This window comes from Phragmites australis, chromosome 16 (assembly GCF_958298935.1).
Source record: "Phragmites australis chromosome 16, lpPhrAust1.1, whole genome shotgun sequence".
Taxonomy (NCBI): domain Eukaryota; kingdom Viridiplantae; phylum Streptophyta; class Magnoliopsida; order Poales; family Poaceae; genus Phragmites; species Phragmites australis.
In genome coordinates, this window is record NC_084936.1 from 21672525 (window position 1) to 21694427 (window position 21903).

At 45.3% G+C, this 21903-nt stretch overlaps 2 protein-coding genes across 4 annotated transcripts; one reads left to right on the forward strand and one right to left on the reverse strand.

Annotated features, from left to right (window-relative positions):
* Positions 1-8498: 8498 nt before the first annotated feature.
* Positions 8499-13930, reverse strand: LOC133895517 (probable apyrase 6). Of its 3 annotated transcripts, none has more exons than XM_062335910.1 (9): positions 13167-13930; positions 12798-12910; positions 12597-12704; positions 10917-10971; positions 10446-10637; positions 9542-9639; positions 9126-9322; positions 8973-9059; positions 8499-8880 (listed from the first exon to the last, which is right to left on the reverse strand). In XM_062335910.1, exons 1-9 carry the CDS (start codon positions 13720-13722, stop codon positions 8715-8717), a joined length of 1572 nt encoding a protein of 523 aa, XP_062191894.1. In that variant the 5' UTR covers positions 13723-13930; the 3' UTR covers positions 8499-8714. The 3 variants fall into 3 exon arrangements, with proteins under 3 accessions (XP_062191894.1, XP_062191893.1, XP_062191892.1); XM_062335909.1 differs by having other exon boundaries at positions 8961-9059; positions 13167-13928; XM_062335908.1 differs by having other exon boundaries at positions 8499-9059; positions 13167-13928.
* Positions 13931-16901: 2971 nt separating this feature from the next.
* Positions 16902-19196, forward strand: LOC133894743 (pentatricopeptide repeat-containing protein At3g47530). The gene has a single exon (XM_062334907.1). The coding sequence runs from the start codon at positions 16960-16962 to the stop codon at positions 18742-18744; it is 1785 nt and encodes a 594-aa protein (XP_062190891.1). The 5' UTR covers positions 16902-16959; the 3' UTR covers positions 18745-19196.
* The last annotated feature ends 2707 nt before the right edge of the window (positions 19197-21903 follow it).

Below are 21903 nucleotides of genomic sequence, written 5' to 3' on the forward strand. Positions count from 1 at the left end.
TTCAGCTGATGGAGATCATTCTCCATTCCTAGTTCCTCGAATGTGCCTTGGAAGTTGGCTATGAATTGAGCCTTCAACTCGGCCCACGATCGGATCGAGTTAGAAGGAAGGTTCAACAACCAAGACCTGGTAGGTCCATCGAGAGTGATCAGCAGATAATTAGCTATTACCTTGTTGTCGCCACCCACTACTCAATAATCGTGGTATAGATATGTAACCACTGGTTGGGATTGATTTTCCCATCATACTGCTGGATTGGGCCCGCCTTGAACTTCTCAGGCCATCATATTGACCTAAGCTCGTGTACAAAAGCTTCGCAGCCTCCATCGAATTCTTCAAGAGGAGGTGGGCGAGGACTACACGCATGTTCCTTCATGCAGGGGAGTCACGTCAACCATCTCATCCTAGAGATCTGCAATCATAATGACGACGGTCATCCTCATGGTGTTCCTCACGGTGGTTGTCTATCATTGTACGTAGATCATACCGATTGTGGGGAATGTGATTCTTTAGGTCTCCCTGGTTCATGCGCCTATGGATAGGTAGTTACAATTTGGCCCATAAAGTGGTGCTCGGGCTCAATCACCTGAGCTTCCTGCCTAGGACCCCTCGACTTGGGGATACTCGCGTCCGTGGCTCCCCGAACTGACGTCTTGCTAGTTGAGGCGCCTAGAGTTGCTAGGATTGTTCGCTCGAGCAGCTTGGATCTGGGCCGCATCGAGTAAGGTCCTGACCTTGTTAACCATAGGGGTCAAAGGATTCGTTGGATCCAACTTCGAAAGAGATCTTAGAATTAGATAGGCTCTCTAGACATTAGCATCTGGAGTGCTGAAAACATCACTGCCCAGACTTAGTTGTGGTCAAGACGATGTTGCTTCGTGGTTTGTATTCTGAGGGAGCTCGTCCCTTGATGTTTGAGCCACTAGCGGTGGAGGTGTGCCCACTAAAAGTCGTTGTTGAAGACTAAGAGGTACCTGACCTCCCACGGTTCGTCGATGGAGAGTTGTGTCAAGGACACGTAAGGCTCCAGCTATAGATGTCTTTGGTAGCATATAGCCAGTAATGCTGGTACCATGAGAGGTGGCTGAAAGGACAATGATGTCGCCTAAAGGGGGGGGTGAATAGGCGTTTTACAAAAAATCATCCCCTTTTACCGTTGGCCTAAACTTGCAGCGGAATATAAATTAACGAATTTTTCACAAGTGAAAAACCTAAATATGCTAGGCTCAACTAGTGCACAATCACCCTAAATAAGTATGGAAATTATAATCCTAAGTTGACAAAAATTACTCTAATCTAGCGAGAGATATGCAATAAAACTTAAATTCAAAAAGGCTGAAAACACTGTTCATATACCTGAAATTACTGTTTATCCGGATACTCCGGTGAAGACCGGAGTCTCCGGGTTGTACAGGTCCGAAATCTCCGGTAAAGTCCGGATTCTGTACAGAACTGAGCCCGAAACTGAATATAAATGATGGGTAGAGAGTTCTAGCTCAAACCAAGTGATGTCGTGTGTTCCCGAAGATGATTTCAAGTAGATCCACGGAGAACCTACACTCAAATACACACAAACAAGTAGATCGAGCAATATGCACAAAGATTTGAGCAAGAACATAAAAGTAAGGAAACAAGAGAGGAGACACAAAGATTTATTCCCGAAGTTCGGATTCACCACCGTGAATCCTACGTCTCTGTTGAGGAAGCTCCAACGAGCCGGGTCTCTTTCAACTGCTTTCCTCGATCCACTCTTCATTTCTTCCCTTGTGGAGGCGAAATCTGAAAGTGCCTAGAGGGGGGGTGAATAGGCTTTTCTGAAAATTAAAACTAAAACAGCGGATTAAATCTGCCGGATACTCCGGTGAAGGTCGGATACTCCGGTCTGGTCCGGAGTATCCGGTATAGTCCGGAATCTCCGGTCTATACAGGAAATCTAGAACAACTACGAATTAAAGCAAGTAGCTAGAATCTATAGAAGAACCTAGGTCTACTAGATATCACAGAGTTAAAATAACAATTAACACTATCTAGATGATCACTAGAGCAATTTGTATGAAGAATCACAAATTCACACGATTAAGCAAATTGCACAAATAAGAAAGCGAGAGATTATCTCGGAGTTCGGCCACCTCACAAAGAAGTACCTACGTCTCCGTTGAGGAGCTCACAAAGAGCTGGGTCTTTTCCAACCCTATCCTCTTCTAGCGATCACAAAGATCAAGCTAGAATTTCTTACTCAATTCAAAGATGATTACAAACTTCCCGTGGCACTCCACAAAGTTTGGGTGCTCTACGGGTGACGTCTTGCCGTCTAGAAGCACGAAGCTTCAAGAGTAATGATCACAGCGAATGCTTGAGGAAGAACTCAATGCTCAAAAGGCTTAAACCCTCTCCAAACACAAACTCACTAAATTTTGCAAACTTTGCACTAGAGGTGGTTGGAGGGACTTTGAATGCTCTTAAAGTGCTCAAAGAGTCTAGAGTTCACCAGCAACAGCAAGCCTTAAATACCATGAGGTGTGGGAGTATTTATAGCCCTCTCTCAAAAACTAGCCGTTACTGTTCTGTCAGACCTGACCGGAGTATCCGGTGAACACCGGAGTATCCGGCCTCAAATCCAAAAATGGCGTCAGAACGGTCACAGAACGTGTCAGAACTAGCCGTTACAATTTTGTTAAGTTACCAGAGTCTCCGGTGAACACCGGAGTCTCCGATCCTGACAGGGCTTTCAAAAAGACTAAGTCCGGAGACTAGCCGGACCCTCCGGCCTCTCCAGGTACCGGAGTATCCGGTGAACACCGGAGACTCCGATCTTTTTATCAAAAAGATTAAAAGGTAACCGAGACACCCCTGCCGGAGTCTCTCTCGGAGACTCCGGTTAAAACTTATCCTCCTACCAGAGTGTCCGGTGAACATCGGAGACTCCGGTCTTTTTCAATTAAAATAAAGACTTAACCGAGACTCTCTGGCGGAGTCTCCCCGGAGACTCGGGCCTAAAAACCCATAAACTACCGGAGTATCCAGTGAACACCGGAGACTCCGGTCTTTTTCTAATAAAAATAAATCGGAACCGAGACTCTCTGCCGGAGTCTACCTCGGAGACTCCGGACTGAACACTGAGTACCGGAGTATCCGGTAAACACCGGAGTATCCGGACTCAGTGAACTTTTGCAGAACTAACTTGGTGTCCGTGGGTGAGTGTGTCTCTCAACTTGTTGGTTCTAAAGGATATCTTGAGCATTGAGACACTAACCAAGCAATCAAATGCAACCCTCTTAATAGAGTGGCTATCCTAGACTCAATTTCAAAAATAAAACAATTTAAATCCTATTGAGTACTCTTAGTTGCTTCTCCTTTCGTTTCGACGGGCGTCAAATGTCATGTGTCTTCTCAACTAATACTTAAACCTGTTCATAACTTAGATAAACATATTAGTTCCTTAATCGTTTTGTCATCAATAAGTTAAAACCCACTTAGAGGGCCTAGATGCACTTTCAATCGAGCCCTTCACAAACTTTCCCGCAGCTCACCACAAGCATGGGAGCTCACCGGCGACACCTAGCCGGCTAGGAGGCTTCACCTCCAAGAGTAACAAACGCTTCGAGAACTTCTTGTCAAGAACTCAAGTGCTCAAGATCAAATTTTAGCTCACTTGCACTCAATCTTCCAATCTCTCAACCCAACTCACTTTTCCTCTCAAACGACACACTAGAATGGAGTGGGAGAGGTTCTTTTGGCTCTAGAAATGTGTTCTTTTCGTGCCCTTACAGCAGCCCCAAAGGATGGGGTGAGTGGGATATAAATAGCCCACTCCAAAGAACTAGCCGTTACTATTCTCACACACCTACCCCGGAGTATCTGGTGAACACCGGAGTATCCGGTCTCAAATCCAAAACGGCATCAGAACGGTCACAGAACTGTGTCAGAACTAGCCGTTATGCTCTTTTCTGGATTTTACCGGAGTATCCGGCCTATACCAGAGTCTTTGGTCGGCACTTAACACAGAAAATAGCCCCGGAGACTTCCCGGAGTATCCGGCCACTCCAGGTACCGGAGTATCCGGACTTCACCGGAGTCTCCGGCCATTCCAGGTACCGGAGAATCCGGTCTTCACCGGAGTCTCCGAGTACAGCACAGCTGACCTCCGAAAAACGGCGATAACTTTTGATTCCGGAGTCCAATTTTGACGATTTTGGACTCTATGGAAAGCTTATTCAGAGGGCTACACATCCCAACTGAATTCATGACCTAATACACATAGGATCAAACTAGGAACACTTCAAAACCCATTTTGGACACTTCCACACTTTCCGCTTCGGACTCTTAACAACAAACTCTCACTTTGTGTTTGGTTGGGAACTCTTGAGCACTGAGACACGACAATTAGCTCACGTTGCATCCCTCTTAATAGTGCGGCATATCTAGACTCAATTTCAAAGATAAAACACATTTGAACCAATTTGAGCCTTTTGAATACTTTCAAGTACCGTTTCTTACTTTCAAACCTTTGAGGGTTGCCAACTTCCATAAAATCTTCACTCCATCTATTCTTGATTCCTCATGTGATTGATGCGAATCACTCATAGCTTCTCATGGCCTTGCACGGTCCATTGGCGCAAAGCTTCACTCGCTCTTCACCATCGCCTTGGTCCTTCGGCGCCAAGCTATTTGCTTGCCCTTCACCACCAGATGGTCCATCGCAGCCGAGCCTTGCTTGCCCTTCACCGTCTTGCCATAGAAAACCATTTTGTATTCAACATCTTCAGAGAATTCACTTTTTCATATATGGAGTCCACTTTTGTTCTTGACTCTTGGCACATATAATTTCAATTCAACTTATGCCTTCTTATAGATCCTAACCCCAACTCACTCTCAAGCACAAAGCATATGGGTTAGTCCATAAAACCTAAATGACAACTTTTATACCTTAAGTTACTTGATCTCCATAAATAACTTATTAGCCTTCATGAATATTGTCAAATCTTCATATGGAACCTAACCCCACTCATTCTTAAACACATAGCACACGGGTTAGTCCATAAAACTCTATTGATAAGTCATACCTTTAGTTACTTGATCTCCACAAGTAACTTAGCCTTCAAGCTTATTGCTAATCTTATTTAACTTCTTCTTCTTCTTATGAGTATCATTATAATCTCAATGACTTTTGATGCAATTCTTTGAACTCATGGCATTTCTCAAAGAATCCATGCTTCATCATTTATGCATCTCTTATGGAATAATCTAATAGCAATTCTCAATATGATTGTTAGTCTATAGGCATTGTCATCACTTACCTGAGCATCACCTAGAGCTCATTCATCTCGATGCATTTTCAATCTCCCCATTTACCTAGAGCTCATGGATATCTCTCATCTATGCATCACCTATGGAATAACCTACTAACAAACTCAACACCATTGTTAGTCCATAGGTATTGTCATTAATTACCAAAACCACACATAGGGGCTAGATGCACTTTCAGCGGCTACCACTACTAGATCCTTGAGAAATTTTGTGCCATTGTTTACCACGGTGTTTGGATCTACCGCCATTGGATCAAGTGGGATATCAGCTCCCCTGTCCATGAACACAAATCGATCTGTTCAGCTGCTCTAGCTGGCGGTGGAGTTGTAGTCACCACCCTCGTCCCTGTCGGTGTCCATGCAATGGAGAACATTGGGCTCCTTGAGATCCCACTCGAGATGTCCCACCTCACGGTATGCGTCCAATGGTCTGGACTCGATAATACCGGTGCGAATCAGTTCACCTTGATGATCCCAACGGAAAATTATAATTCCGAATGTGATCTCTGATCCGGCTAGGGGTGATTCAGATTCGAGGGTGATTGTTGTTGACCCGAAGTGGTCGTAGAAGTCATCATCGGAGAATATGGTGCTGATGTGCACTCGAGACATAATCGATCCTGAAAAGCAGAAGACCCCTACCTGGCGCGCCAACTGTCGAGGATTTGTTCCTGATAATGTGTCTAGAAGATAACGGGGTTACCTTCGTGAATCAGAGATCGAATATAAAGTGAGGTACATGTGATGTATACAGGTTCAGACCCTCAATTATAGTAATACCCTACGTCATATGTGGATGATTATGTATATGTATTCACTCAAGTACAGACAATGTGGCTGACCTATTACAAGAGTAGATCGGATCTAGTTTAACCTAGGGCTAAAGTCGTCGAGTTTCTTTTGTGTCAAGGTCCTGATGCTTGTCTCGAGTAGCCAAAAAAAAGAGCCTCCCCGGGGGATCTGAGTACCCTCCTTATATAGGGGTGATGTACCATCTCCTATACATCCGCAATCAATAGGGAATCCTTCTTATCATCCAAGTAAATAAATCTATTACGGATACTAGTCTTCTCGAGTTGGGTAAGCAATCGATGCCTTCCTAGTATACATCTTTTAGATTCTGGGAATATCAGATACCGCAGATTCGATTCCGTAATATCTGGAGTTGTCAAGTATGCACACGACACACCCCGTCGTATATGATACACTCATTATGTGTATATACCCCATTGTCATATATTCGACACTCCTATTTGATGCGCATAGTTTGTGACCATATATCCATATTTTAAATAAGTATTTGTATAACTTACTTTATTAATTGTCAACATCTATCAAGATTTTTTGAAATTTGACTCAACAATTTTGAAATTTTGGCAATAATTTGTGAACCTAGTTTAACAAGTTATGAATATGTCAGGATTCATGTTATTTCCTGAAACCTAGTAAAACAAAATTGTAAAACTTGTCAAGACTTCTAGGCAATCATATAGTCGCATAATTAAGGGTGCAAGTAGGGTGGGCCACACCGCTAACCATGTACCGCGAGCCCACAGTCAAGAATTAGCCCGCCTCGTCAGAGCGGTTTTTGCCAGTAGAATCGCGGGAACCAACGGCGCCGCAAGAAAGCAAGAGACACCAGACATCCTACTTTATGTAATATTGCAAACAGAAAATAAGCTACAGTATCGGATGTGCTTAGTTATGAGCCTCCTAACTTAGACTTTAGAAGATCTTTGGTGGGAGATAAATTGTTAGCTTGGCAAAGTTTGCAAGATAGAGTCCATGCTATTTAACTAAATAATGGCCAGGATATGTTTGTATGGGATTTACATAATATTGGTCTTTTCTCAGTTAATTCGATGTATAGGGCAGCTATTAATGCCAACTACATAGGTAATGGTCACTTAATATGGAGACTAAAAATTCCACTTAAGATTAAGATTTTCCTATGGTATTTATGTAGAGAGGTAATTCTTACAAAAGATAACTTAGTTAAGAGAAATTGGCAACGGGATGGAAAGTGTTGCTTTTGTAGTTCTAATGAAACTGTCCAATATCTTTTCTTCGATCGCAATTATGCTAAGTTTATCTGGCGAATTATTCAAGCTTCATTTGGACTAAACCCTCCGACTAGTGCTCAACATATGTTTGGACCTTGGCTTAGTGGAATAGGGAATAGCCTTAAGAAACAAATTTTGGCAAGAACTACTGCTATGTGTTGGGCTATTTGGCTTACTCGAAATAATATTGTTTTTGATGGAGCAACAACTAATACTTCTATGTAGGTTATATACATGGCCATGTACTGGATCAGATTTTGGTCGCTACTTCAAAAGGAAGAGATATGAGTTACAATGCACCATGCATGCTAACTTCCGGAGACAACGACAATGAACATCTTCGTCAAGTTTGGTTGAAGTTTTCGCAATAGAATAAGTGTTTAGGATGGAAACATGCTATTTGTTAAACCTCTACTCTATATTTATGTTGTTGTGCTATCGTGTGGACGAAACATACAATAGCAAACCTATGTAATAATATTCGGCTAAATGTATTGCAAAACGCAGAGAGAAACATTTCATATGCTTAATGACATACATCCCTTTATTTAAAAAAAAAAGCCTCAACTCGAGGAGCGGAGCTACTGCGGAGGCCATCGATGCATGGCACGGCAAGCCCCAGCCGCCGGGGTCTTCTGGCTACCGCGTCCGGCGCCACCGCCGTCGTCCATGCTCCCGTCGCCGCTGCCCCTGTTGTCCACGCTCCAGCCACCGGCGCCCCCCTCGTCCACGCAAGCTGCGTCTCTGCCCCCTCTGGCGGGAATGGAACGAATCGGTCCGTGAGCAGCAAGCAGCCATGAAACAGAGAGATCACCTCGCCTTGTTGGGTTCTTGTTCGGGAAAGAGAGATTTAGAGAAGGCAAGGACGAAATAGAATTACGATATGCTGTGACATAACTATAGGATCACCTCGTATGTGGCCAACCGCAAGTCATGCGGCGCTTTAGCGGGCTGCTGCGAAGCCCGCAAGGATGCTTTGCTTTGCGGTGGCGTGCTTGCGGCTGCTGCGGAAGCAGGGCAGCCCCCACGTGCATCACTAGGCATAAGGAAACTTTGAAACACACTCGATCATGAGGCCTGAATGTAGTTGCAAGGATCCGGTAGGTACCATACCACAAAGTCCACAAGATGGAAAATGTCAGTCGGTATACCTGACGACTTTCACTGCACAAAATTGTATAATTACATCAACAACATTTTGAGAACAATACATCATTGATCGATCGTGCACGAATGCCGCGCAACCCGCATCAATCTATCATACACAAGGGGCTGCTGAAACTCAGAAGGTTAATTCTGCAACATAACGTGCTGATGCGTGATTGTTCACCGAGTAAAAATCACTTTAGGAAAATCTACATACACAATCACTGGTACTCCGTTGCAGGAACACCCATTCCCAGCGACGACGCGCAAGGCTCATCGGCTGACCCTGGTTATGATGTACCGGCCTTTCTCCATGTCGTATATCGTCTTCAGCTGAGGTCTTCTCCACTTCAGGATGGAGCATGCTGTAAATACAACCACAGTACTAATGAACAGAAGTGGAACCAAGCCAGAAGAGTCATAGCTGTTTAGATATGAAACTGACGGATCTGAGTACTCTGCCCGGTTTAGTGACTTCTGCACAATGAAAACACCCAATGCCCAGTCAACGGGCACACCCCGGACTTGATTCACAACGTCAATCCTGAAACATAACTCATGTAAATATCCAAGTTTAAAATAACAAATAGAACTGTGGAAAAGGGTTCACCTCTTATCTTCCATTGGCATTTTTAGAGTATCATGTAATAAAGCGATAATATATGCTGAGGAGAAGCAAAAAAGAAGCAGATCCCCCTCGTCGAAAGAACTGTACTTCTTCTTAATCTTTGACCAATCCCCATGGCAAAATTTCTCCCCAGCCAGCATCAGATCAGAAAGGAAGGACTTTGAGTGCAGCCCAAAGAACTGTTGAGCAATCAAACATCCAAAGTAAATTTCGTACCAAAGACAGCCAAAGGTAAAGAGAAAAAGGTAAAGAGAACTATGACCAAAAAAAAAATTGTATAACTCCTGCCCTTTTGCCTGCATTATGTTGTGTACCAAATTCATCTTTCTGGAAGACCCCAAACCATATTTGTGCACACAGGCGGGCAGACAGCCAGAGGGAGGGAGGAAGGGAGGGACCTTCGAAGTATGGTAAAAGTTTTCTGTTGCTAAGAATTTCCCTTCCAGCTCTGGTACAAATACAGCACCAAGACGACATTCATGATACGTGCATTCCTCTGCAAAGAGAGATCAGTAACTTTTATTGCACTGTGAAATAAATTGAGAATGAGAAACTGCACCAAAAACTACATCCACTGAAGTATTGAATTGTTTAAAGCAAATAATATTGCAGTTTCTGTAACTAGAAGGCATCAACATTAGCAAATGAGTTTAGTTGACAACTCCTTAGCCGCACACGGTAACACACCAATGCATCCATAATTAAAAACCTTATCAGTAATGCTATAGTGTGGAGAACTTTTATTCTGCATTAAAAACATGTATGTTTTAGTGTACTCCTTGAAATATTATGGTTGGATTTAGTACACGATTACACAATTAAGGGGTCGATTAGGGGTTCAACCCACCAAATACCTGTAGGTTAGCAAGAGTTGATGTAATCTGGTCCAAATTTCTCAATTAAGCTAACCACCCAAAAGATGGAATAGGCTAATCCAAAATAATTAACCCATCAGATTTTTTTTTCTACTGCTAAACCCACCTAATCTGGCCAAATAGTAACATTTTAGCCAACTAAACCTTGTTGCCAAACACAAATGGTAGGTTAAGCTAACCTTAAATCATGAAGGCTCTATCCTGTAAGTTAATTTTAATCCTGAACCATATGCAGCCTATATCTTGTAAGTTGTGTAGGCCTTCATCTATAGTAAACAGTCTCTCTTCAATGCAGATTTCTCTTATTGTTCCCCATGGAATTCAGCAAATAGATATTCTTAACCAAATAAAATGGAAGTATTACTGGAAAAAAAAGAGAAGAAAACGGAAAATGATAACTATATGAGGTATAAGAGCAAAAGGCTACCTTTTCCTTTTTGTAATAGTGTCCGCGCTGCAGATCTACACTCGGAGAAGTTACCCACAGCATGAGCAAAAGGTCTGTACTCATTCTTTGGCTCAAGAACACTAGCAGGAAGAATTGATCCTGCCACGTGTGTAAATCCCCTTGGAGTACAAGGATCTTTGTACTTCGCTTTGGAAATTAAATGTGTGGCCACTGCATGATCAAATTAGTTTAGGTGTGACAGCTGAAGAATTACGCTAGAGTTATGGTTCCCACAGCTTTTGGTCTAACATATATGTATCGGAGGGCAAAACAAAAACTCATAACACATGGACACAGAAAGAATACGACAAGGGAAAATAAGCATGATCCTACTGAAAATGTTCCTGCCTATAATCAAGTCTTATAATCGAATGAAGTTTAATTTATACAGATGTGTGCTTGGGTTATCTTTCATTAGAAAGTACAAATGCATTGAACCAAGTGACTTACTTGATTTAAGGCCAGGTGAGCTGAGCAAGTCATGGAGTGATTCATACGCTACATTCTGCACATAGAATGAGAGATAGTAGTAAGAACTTACAAAATAACAGCAAGGGGGTGCTTAACGGAACATAGAGTGGATAGTGGATAAGTGTCATGGCGGCCAGCCAGCCCAAGGAGCACCACGGCAGTAGATCAAGCAAGGAGATAGTTTAGTAAGAGTTGGATTTAATTAGGAGATAAGTTCGATATGTTAGGATTCAAGGTGATTTGTATAGAATAAGTTTGGTAGGAGATAAGTTAGGAGTCAGATTGAATTAGGACTGCTTAGAGATAAATTCGGTAGGATATAAGTTAGGAGTTGGAATTAATGTAGGATTGTGATTTCCCCTCTCTATATAACGGGGCAGCTACACATCATTGTAATCAAGAAGAGAAGAATTAATCTACGTCTCCCCTAATATTTTAAGTCTCTCTCATCTATAGTCTAATCTCTCATCCATAGTAACTGACACCGCCCGGCTATCCTCTCGGTGGGTGTTTGTCCCCTTATGATCCTCAGATCATAAGAATTTGGTATCAGGGATCATGGCTTCTGATGCTGCGAACGAGCAGTTCAAGGCGCTTCTCGCCGTGCAGGAAGAGATGTTGTAGGAGTTCCAGGAGGGCTTTACCATCGTCAACAGCACCCTGGGCGACATTAAGAACTCTTGGTAGACGTCACTCGCGCGGTGACGGGGCTCATGGATCGTGTGACAAGACTCGAGAAGGGGAGGGTGTGGAAAGCATGCCGATCACAGGTGACACCTCTGTTGCGACTGTGTCAAGCACGGAGACCATTATCAGCACAGACCTGCCCGCCAAGTGTTCGACGATATGCCCAAGTGATGGCAATGGTGCCGCCAGCGTAGCTAACGTGTCACCACTAGTGGTTACCACCGTCACCGACCACAACATGCATGCTGCTGATGTTGCTTCAAGCACAGACACCGCCCTCGACACCAAGGCACCCACCATCTCTTCAATGAGATGTTCCAACAACAACAGCAAGACACTAAGGTCTGCGCGAGCTAGTTGTGCTCCTAACTTCATCCACGATCATCGCGTTGTTGCCACACCATCTGCAGCCCCGCTGCTGGCATTTTGCGCAAAAGACAGCATGGGATACACCTTTTGTCAACATGGGGGCTGTTGGGACTGCAACCGTAGCCGCCACCCTGCAGCTCGAGGACGAGTTGCTCAAAAGGATTGGTGTAATATCATGGTGGCCAGCCAGCCCGAGGAGCACCATGGCATGAGATCAAGCTAGGATATAAGTTTAGTAAGAGTTGGATTTAATTAGGTGATAAGTTTGGTGGTTAGGATTCGAGGTAATTTGTTCAGAATAAGTTTGGAGTTGGAACTGATCTAGGATTGTAATTTCTCCTCTCTATATAAAGACGCAACCACACATTATTGTAATCAAGAAGAGAAGAATTAATCTAAGTCTCCCTCAATATTCTAAGTCTCTCATCTATAGTCTAATCTCTCATCCCTAGCAACTGATACCACCCGGCTATCCTCCCGGCATATGTTTATCGCCAGTCTTGTGATATACTTGTTCGAAACTTTGCATAGACAAATTAAGAGAATGCTTATATCAGACAATGGTGGATGGACAAGAAACCAATATTTATGCACACAACTCACCTGACCAAGATGCAAAAAGCTGTGGCTGTACAGATTATATGTGACATCACCAAACTTAACCACATGAGCGAACTCCGGAGGCAAAGGCTCACCCGTAACGAATGTAACCTAATCAATCAGAAGTAGCGAAACAGTAAATATTCCATAATCTTTAACTGAAAGAGGATTGATTCCTTAATGTGAGAAAGTGATTCACGAAACCTGAACAGAAGCCCCACCAAGCTCAATTATCCCAGTAGTGTCTTGTGAATCACCGCCTAGAGTACCCAGTGCATAGTTTGCTGCAACCCAAGCATATATCCCTTCCTCAGCTCCTGCACAGCATTTCAAGTACTTGTTGATCACCTTAGCAAAAACAACGAATTCAATTGGACTTATCATTCTATCACAAACTACCCCATTTAACACAACTCCATCCAACTATAGTAATCTATCAAATGCAAGTGCCCCACTTCAACAGATTTACATCTGATCATACAGATCAATGGAACGCAATCACTTGAATCCAGTTCCAGACACTTCCACAACATGCATTCAAAATGAGCAATTCCACACTTCTATGTAACATGCCTGAGATCACGGTAGCCCATTCGTCCTGAAACCGGAACCCGGACTGCCGAAGCACGTCCCTGCACGACTCCAGGACGGACTCTGCCACCGCGGCATCGAGCAGACGGAGCCCGGCCGTGGCCATGAGCCGCACCTCGGTGTCCGCCCAGCTCCGCCGCGGCACCCGGCGCCGGGCGAACTCCACAAGCGGAGCCAGGGACAGCCCCGCGCCGCGGGGGTCAGCCGCGAAGGACGACAACCCAGGGGTCGCCTTCAGCGAGTCCGTGCGCGCCCAGTCCAGCCGCGGTAGCGCGTCCCGGCCCGCCGCAGCGCGGTAGGCGATGACGTGGACGCGGCTCCCGGTGCTGCCGGCGTCGATGACGACGCCGTAGCTGGGGGGCGGCGAGCGGGCCAGCAGGACAAGAGCGAGAGCGGTAGCGGTGAGGATCGCGAGGGCGCCGGCGAGGCGCCGGCGGGAGCTGGGTCGTCGCCGCTGGGCGCCCATCTTGGTGCCCGTGGGGACAGGAGGAGCTAGGGTTTGTTCCGGCGGCTCGGCGCGGGCATTGGGGCGGCGCATCGGTCGGGGGGGATCGGCCCAAGCGGTTCGTTCGGAGGCGCGGGGCGCGGCGCGTCGGCGGCGAGATGGGTGCCGGCGCGCCGCCGTAAGTGTGGTGGTGGGATCCGGTGCAGGGGGCGAGCGTGGGGGCCCGGGTGTGGCGAGCAGTGGAGGTAATACCACCGTTCGAGATGGATACAGGTGGCTGCACACGAGGGGTTGTCGCGGGCGTCCACTTCCCCGGTTGGAGGAACGTCCATTGGCCGTCCAACTTCCTCCGTTTGGATGGATTTTTTCACCTTTTTCTAAAAAAATCAGAAGTTATTTAAATGATTGGTTTTTATCTTAGTTTTTAGTGATTTTTAGCTAACAAGAAAACGGTTATGACTAAAATAAACTAAAAGCTGATAAGCATACTCTAACTTTTAGGTAGGCTGAGAAGCTAAAAATTTATTATAAAAATCAAAATTCAACAACCACGATCGTTTACTTAACTAGACAGAAGTTTTGAAACCATAGCCTATCTAAATAGGCTCGTAGAGCTGAGACTTAGGTCGTGTCATTTTCAATCTATTTACGGTATGAGTTTTGGCATGATTCAAAGTATGATATGATATGGAAAATTTTGAGTCATATCGGTACAATACGAACACGACGGTCGTGTCGTGCCTAGGACCTTAGCATCGTGGGTGTGCCGGCATTACATGATGGCTTACATGATACAATTTGTATGATCATTTTCGCGTGCTTATACTTTAATCTCTCTAATACAAAATATGAGACACTAAGAGAGATATGTGAGTATAAGGGATACAAATATGAGATTATAAGAGATAAATATATAAGCATTGTTAGATGATATAGAACATGTGTGAATATGAGAGACACAAATATGAGATGGTAAGAGATAAATATGTAAGTATTGTCAAGCGATATAGAGCAGGGCACGACGATGACACGGGTGTGCCAAGGGCCATGCTTGAACCTTTCTAGAGTTGACTCGTACCGACACAACACGACACAATCAATCTATCGTGCCTAGTGAGCATAGCACGATGTGACATGAGAAACGACTGGCCACGGCATGGCACAGCTTGGCCCGAGTCCCAACACTAGTCCAACGTAGCATCCATGTCCTTTCCTCATATTTTCTATTTCGTTAAAGGATTTCGTTGGTTAAGCAAACAAAAGATTGGATTGGTTAGCAATTTGCTGAAAAGTGAAAAGGAAATAGTTGCTTCATTAGATCACCCTAAGGGGTCCCTTCGCGGACACCTTCGTGAAAGGATTTTCGTTCCTTTCAGCGGTCCAACGGTTTCCCTTTACAGTTCTCGTCACGAAGAGATTCTCAATGTCATTCCCTCCAAGACGAAATTCTCTCTCCTTTCCTTTCACAAATCCCTTCGAAGAGAAACTGTTGGAGATTTCAGAAAATAAAGGGAATGAGAACGAGGAGAGGAAACATGAAAGGAACGAAATAAAAGGAATATGGTTGGAAGTGGTCTTAACTGTTTAAGTGTAAACCAGCGTACTGAATGGTAAGAAAATAAGTACCAGAACGCAATATATCTCGTTGTATCAGTGTCTCCAAAGAGGCAAAGATGTAAGAGATATTATGATTCTTTCATTCCAAACAATGCTATTGGGATATTTAAGTGACAAACAACAAATCAAAGCATGTTGATCAGAAATGACCACATCACATATGAAAGTATTGTAACAAACATGAGTTAAAATCAACAAGACAAGAATTAGGAACCTCTAAACTTTACACTAGGTGATCTTGATGTCACAACATGGATGGTATATCGCCACCTTCCCACATGTTAATGTCTCTAGTCACTTTTTCTTGTTGTCTTTGTTTAATTCATAAACCCCACGTAACAACACTACCGCAATTACAACTAAAAACTAAACATTTCTTACAAAATTGAAGGCTAACAAACCTTCACCTAATGCTAACCGAGAGGTGAGAACTATTCCAACTTGGCTCACTTGGTTAACCTCACTACCATGCGAGAATATCCTTACTAAGGAGGCCCTGGCTCGTGAGCTTACTCATCTTTTAGAGAAACTAGTCGGATAAGAACCAAACGTGCATAATCTTCTTTTGCACAGTGGCAAGACGCACCTAAAATTTAGATGAGGGCACAACTTACCTCAACCTTGGCCGGCGTCGGCGTCCACCGATGTACCACGATTGTGCTGGCCGCTAAACCACGGCCATTCCCGCTGTTGGACTCGTTGGAGCGTTGTTGTGTCTAGCTCTGGTGGTTGGCATGTTGCCCTTTGCTACCATCGCGCCTTGCAGCAGCGCTAGTCATCCCCCTCCCTCCCCCCCCCCCCCCTCTCTGCCTCCATTGAAGAAGGCACATGCATCAACGGCGCACCCAGCATTTGAGCTTAGGAGATGGTAGGCCTCGACTGACTATGAAGCACCAGAGATTGGAGCTGCTTGGCGGCTACACGCCTGTGCGGTGTGTGGGTGTGGCACCGCTATCACAAAGGGTTTGTCCATCTTGACCCTGATATCGAACGAAAGCAGTTCTGAACGAGAGCGAGGGGAGATGCAGCGAGAACCTAAACTAGAAAGGAGGCGGCCAGCGGCATGTAGCCTTGGGTAGTTAGGCTGCTACAATTTTTGGGCATAGACAAACCACATGCTCTCACAAGTTGACTATGGGGCCATTACTGATCCACACTATCTTAAACATGCCTATTACAGTTTAGCTCTTCATGACTACGTTCTTCCTCCTGTAGACATACGTCGAGCAGATGCCTCACCCTACCATACGGGTCCGTCTCTGCTCTTATATGCATAAAGACATATATAACAATAGCATCTCTTATTAGACCATCCATTAACTTGTATCTAAACATATAGACGATGATGACACATAAGATATGCTATGTGTTAGGTGTCTATATGGTTTCACAAAATTTAGATATCTTAGAAGTGATATATATTTCACCAATAAATATGTAAAAAACCATCTCTTATAGAAGAGACGGCATACATTCTTTCTGGTCTAATATTTCGCTGACGTGGCTATGCTACGAGATGGTTAAGACATTGTGCATGTCCTAGGTCGTTTGTTGACAGGAAAAAAATGTTGACCTCGCGTGATCAATGGCTCAGATCCGGCGGCGTGCCCCGGCGGTATAGAAGATGGCACGCCACCAGAAACTTCACCATGCCACGCGAGATTCAAAGCAAACTCTGGCCTCCACGCTCGCGCCCGTTCCTCTCCTCGGGCCATGGCATCAGCGTCGCATCTCGCGCGCGCTCCCCGCCCCACCCCGACCTCCTCCTCCGTCGCCGCCGCACTCCTCGCCTCCGTATCGCCCCTCCCCGCTCGCCGCTTCCTCCAGCTCCACGCGCACCTCCTCCGCACGGGCCTCCTCGCCCTCTCCCCCGCCGCCGCCGCCTCCTCCTTCCTCTCCCTAGCGGCCGCCTCCCTCTCGTCCCCGCGCACGCTCGCCGTCCTCGACCACCACCTCACCCCGGCCTCCCTCCCCTCCACCTTCCGCTGCAACTCCATCCTCCGCGCCCTCTCCGATCCCCATGACGCGCTCCGCTTCCTCCGCCGCATGCGCGCGCTCGGCCGCCGCGGGAACGCCTTCACCCTGGCCATCCTCCTCAAGCCCCGCTGCACACTCGCCCATTCGCGCCAGCTCCACGCCAACGTCGTGGTCGAGGGGCACCTCAGCGACGCCCTTCTGGCTACCTCGCTGATGAGGAGCTATGCTGATTGCGGTGACGGGGGCGGCGCGCGGAAGCTGTTTGACGAAATGCCGGTGAGGGACACGGTCGCATGGAACGTTTTAATCACCTCTTATGCGAGGAACCGGCGGACAAAGGACGCTCTGAAGATTTTTGAGGAGATGAGGGGCAGGGAGAGTGAGGCGGAGCCGGATGAGGTCACCTGCATTCTGCTCCTCCAGGCATGCACAAGCCTGGGTGCACTCGATTTCGGGGAGAAGGTTTGGGTGTATGCGGAGGAGCATGGTTATGGGGGCGAGTTGAAGGTGCGCAACTCTTTGATCGCGATGTACTCGAGGTGTGGGTGTGTCGAGAAGGCATACCAGGTGTTTTGTGAGACTCCTCGGAAAAGTGTGGTCACATGGAGTGTGATGATCTCGGGGTTGGCAGCAAATGGCTTTGGGAAGGATGCTATCGCAGCATTTGAGGAGATGATTAAATCGGATGTTCCTCCTGATGAGCAAACATTTACTGGTGTGTTCACTGCATGTAGTCATAGCGGATTACTCGATGAGGGTTTCAGGTTTTTTGACATGATGCAAGATGAGTACCGATTGAAGCCAAATGTTTGCCATTACGGGTGCATTGTTGACCTAATGGGCCGCTCTGGCTTGCTTGATGAGGCATACGAGCTTGTGAGCAAAGAGATGAGGGTTGCACCAGATGCGACAATTTGGCGGACTCTTCTTGGTGCTTGCCGAATTCATGGTCATGTTGATCTTGGGGAGCGCGTGATCAGTCATCTAATTGAACTGAAAGCGCAGCAAGCTGGGGATTATGTTCTGTTGTTGAACACTTATGCAGCAGTGGGGGATTGGAAGAAGGTAGCAGAAGTCAGGAAGTTAATGAAGGACAAAGGAATACAAACTACTCCTGGCTGCACTACTGTAGAGCTTAACGGTGAGGTTCATGAGTTCATTGCAGATGATGATACACATCCAAGAAAGGTGGAGATTTATGAAAAACTCAATGAGATAAACAGGCATTTAAGGATTGCTGGCTATGTTCCAAATGTGTCATCAGAGTTGCATGATTTGGATTCAGAGGGGAAGGAAAGTGTCCTCACCTATCACAGTGAGAAGCTGGCAATTGCTTTTGCTCTTCTTGTCACGCCGCAACGCAGACCAATAAGACTTGCAAAGAATCTTCGTGTTTGTGTAGACTGCCACAATTTCACGAAGGTGTTTTCTGGTGTTTATAACCGGTTAGTTATTGTCAGGGACAGAACACGATTCCATCATTTTGAGGGAGGTCAGTGTTCATGCAATGATTATTGGTAGTCCATGCTTGCCTGTCTGTTGCATTTACGGTGCATCACATGTGAAGTACTCACGTCCACACACGCATTGGATGTCAGAGCAACCCTGAATGCTGGAATTGGCAGCCTTAACATCATAAGCACTTGAAGAGCTTTAGCGTGACGATAATAAGTTTTTCACACAAGTGGCTTCTTGTTTGTCTGTTGTCGAAACTCGAAAGTACTATCATCGCATAAGAACCAGATCCCAAGTAAATATATAAGAATGAGGTCCTTACAGAGTTACAATAGGACTCTGGCTCACAGCTGTATCAGTATTGGGGATCTTGCCTACAACAGCAATATCCAAGACTCAGCTATTGACTAGTCAAAAAGATTGTTTATACTGGTAATAGAAACACAAACAGTGCTTATAATAGGCATAATATGTTGGCAAGCCGTAAAGAAATTAAGAACAAGTGGATAGCTGCGTAACTATATTGTGTTTAAAATTTCAACCGAAAATGTGCAATGAAAGCAAATGAATCAAGTGCACAAATGAACGAGCATAGCATTTCCTACCAACTGCACTCTGCAAACACATTTACTTCCCATTTTTTTCTTAAATCTGCAACTGGATAGATCAGTTTTAGGGCATCGTATGCAGTACACGGATGTTTGCACTAAATACATTAAATGGTCATGTGTTTGATCAATGCGCAGATATTCATTTGTTTGATCAAACAACCAAGCAAAATGTCATACAACTAGCGTACCTTGTTGGCAATGATGTTGGAAAGTCAGTCAAGCCCCTCATACAACCTTGTTGGCACATGTGCTCTGGATGCAGGTAGCAAGTGAATAATTTGGATTGCTACATGGTCCAATGCACAAACAGTAAAAATGAGTCATTATCAATCAGTTACAAACATACACCAGTTGCATATTGCAAATCTAGCAGAATATTTGGCGCCTTAGTGGAATATTTGATTTATGCAACAGTAAAATTTCAAATTTTGGTTATTTTTCATCCTCTGCTATATGGGTCCTATATCTCAGTGAAAACAATTATGAAATTAAATTTTTCGTTCCCATCTGAAATTCGCAAAATTTCACTAAAGTTTTGGCCAAAGTTTAATCCCTGCATACTGCTGCCTAACCACGAAAATTAAGCATGCAAATTACTACAAAGGAGGAGGAGAAGAAGTGATTCGATTTAAATGCTGTAAATGTCCCACTCAGAGTTTTTTTTTGGCACTGGTATTTATAGATGTAAATCCAAATGTTGGGCAGAAAAAACCAAGCGTTTCCATTGGAGCATTTAGTTTCAATTCGTGAAAACTGATTCAACAAAGTAAGGCAAAAAAAAAAACTGAAAATACTACACGTTTTTCTCAGTCTCAGTCGTGCCGACCATGCACCATACACTGCCTATAAATATATGGCGATGAAATCCAAATGGAAAAGACAAAATACGAATTCAATTGCTGCTCCGTCCCGTCCGACCTGTTACTCACTCTCCAACTGGACGGGCATCGGAGCACGAGATCATTTTGTCTTATTAAATATGGTGAGCGTTTCTTTTAAGAAGGAGACTCAAACTTACAGACAAAGTTTGAGATGAAGAAATACTATAAATATATTGATAGTACAAAAATAGAACGGTCTGAGGGAGAATCACAGCGTGGTTTAGTGCTTGGGAACCTCTGTGTCCTGTGTATTGCCTTGAGTGTTCTCATTGTGACATCTTCTTTTCTCAGATGACCACGATTCCCTATTTATAGGGTGGTATGTAGCTTAATGTACAAATTATCATGATATACAAATATCTAAGACCTGTTTGAATTACTAGGCCTTATCCTAGATAACTACTTTTTACCATACATAGAAGATAAATATCTACCGTGATAACTTTCGTAGTGCCTGCCCCCTGAGGGGTGAGCCGGTTGCCAATTGCGGCTCGGCATCGCTCTGTCGGGGGTGTCAGGACGACTTTCATTGCACTGGGGTGTCAAGATAAGTATCACTTGCACCGGTATTAATCGTCCATCACTTCGCGTCAGGTCGGCTATAGAGGAGTGTCTTTTCTTTCTTGATATTACCTCCGAAGATCGGTTGCATCTTTAGGCTCGTATGGGTACCGGAGGGGTGGGTAGCCTCGGGAGCTAGGCCTTCTGTGAGAATCCGGAAGCTGAAGGCTCTGGAGGGTCTTGCTGTAGTTTCGAGTCTTCGGAAGGCCACGTCCGTGCCGGAGAAGTGGTCCGAAGGGGCTCGCAGTCTCCGAAAGTCGAGTCTTCTGTTGAGGGTCCGGAGACCGAAGGCTCCAAAGGGACCTTTGATAGCGATCGTCAACCATTATCCTCAGGCTAGTCTATTTTCCCTCAACAGTACCCTCTCATTTTCTGGCCCCAACGTTTGGAGAGGTGAGAGGATGTAGAGGAAAACCAACTCCAGCCTGGGCTAGTAACAAGAATGCCCGAAGGCAATTCCCTGTCCTTGAGAAGTTTTTCCCCAGCAACTAAGAAGTTTTTCGGTGGAAACCGTGGGTGTTGATGGCGAAGCTCAAGGCTGTTGGTGCATTGGTGGTGGCGACACGCCCTGGGGTTATGCTGAGGTCGAAGGTGCAGTCGGCGTTGAAGTCGAAGTCGAAGACCGAAGACGTATTAGCAGAGGAGGCACGCTCCGGAGCCTGTTGGAGTTGGTGTATGCGGTATCGGGACCCAAGGTCAGAGGGGCGTCGGTGGAGGTGATGCGCTCCGGGGTCCATGCCGAGACCGATTTAGATTCTTCAGACTTTTTGGTGATGATTCTTCTCGCCATTTGAGTTTGTCAGAGTGAGGGATTATGTGTGGGATCGGAGAATCCTCACGTTCGCCTGTTTGAGGATGGTAGGATGGGATGTGTTACTGGCGCATTCTGACTGGATAATGCGTGGGTTCGCTTAGGATCTTGTGCCCATGCCCTTGGCATGCGTCGAAAGGAGTCTAGGTCATTAATGTGACGGGATGTTCGTGCAAGGAAACGAGACGTTGCCGTGGAATGTTGCCATGTGTCGGTGGAACAACTAGGATATGGCCGCGGGCCCCCAGACATTAATGAGGGACACTATGGAGTGACACTGCGTTGGTTCTGCTTCATCTCCTGGGCAGCAAGTCGCAGATGAGGTGCATGGCGGCAAGCCGCGGATGAGGTGCATACGTCA

Coding starts and splice junctions, on each gene's coding strand:
- LOC133895517 (XM_062335908.1), bottom strand. CDS start 13,722: ATGCGCCGCCCCAATGCCCGCGCCGAGCCGCCGGAACAAACCCTAGCT. Junction 12,705..12,797: donor TTGGTGGGGCTTCTGTTCAG/GTTTCGTGAATC, acceptor CTGATTGATTAG/GTTACATTCGTTACGGGTGA. Junction 10,972..12,596: donor GCTTTTTGCATCTTGGTCAG/GTGAGTTGTGTG, acceptor TTCTATGTGCAG/AATGTAGCGTATGAATCACT.
- LOC133894743 (XM_062334907.1), top strand. CDS start 16,960: ATGGCATCAGCGTCGCATCTCGCGCGCGCTCCCCGCCCCACCCCGACC.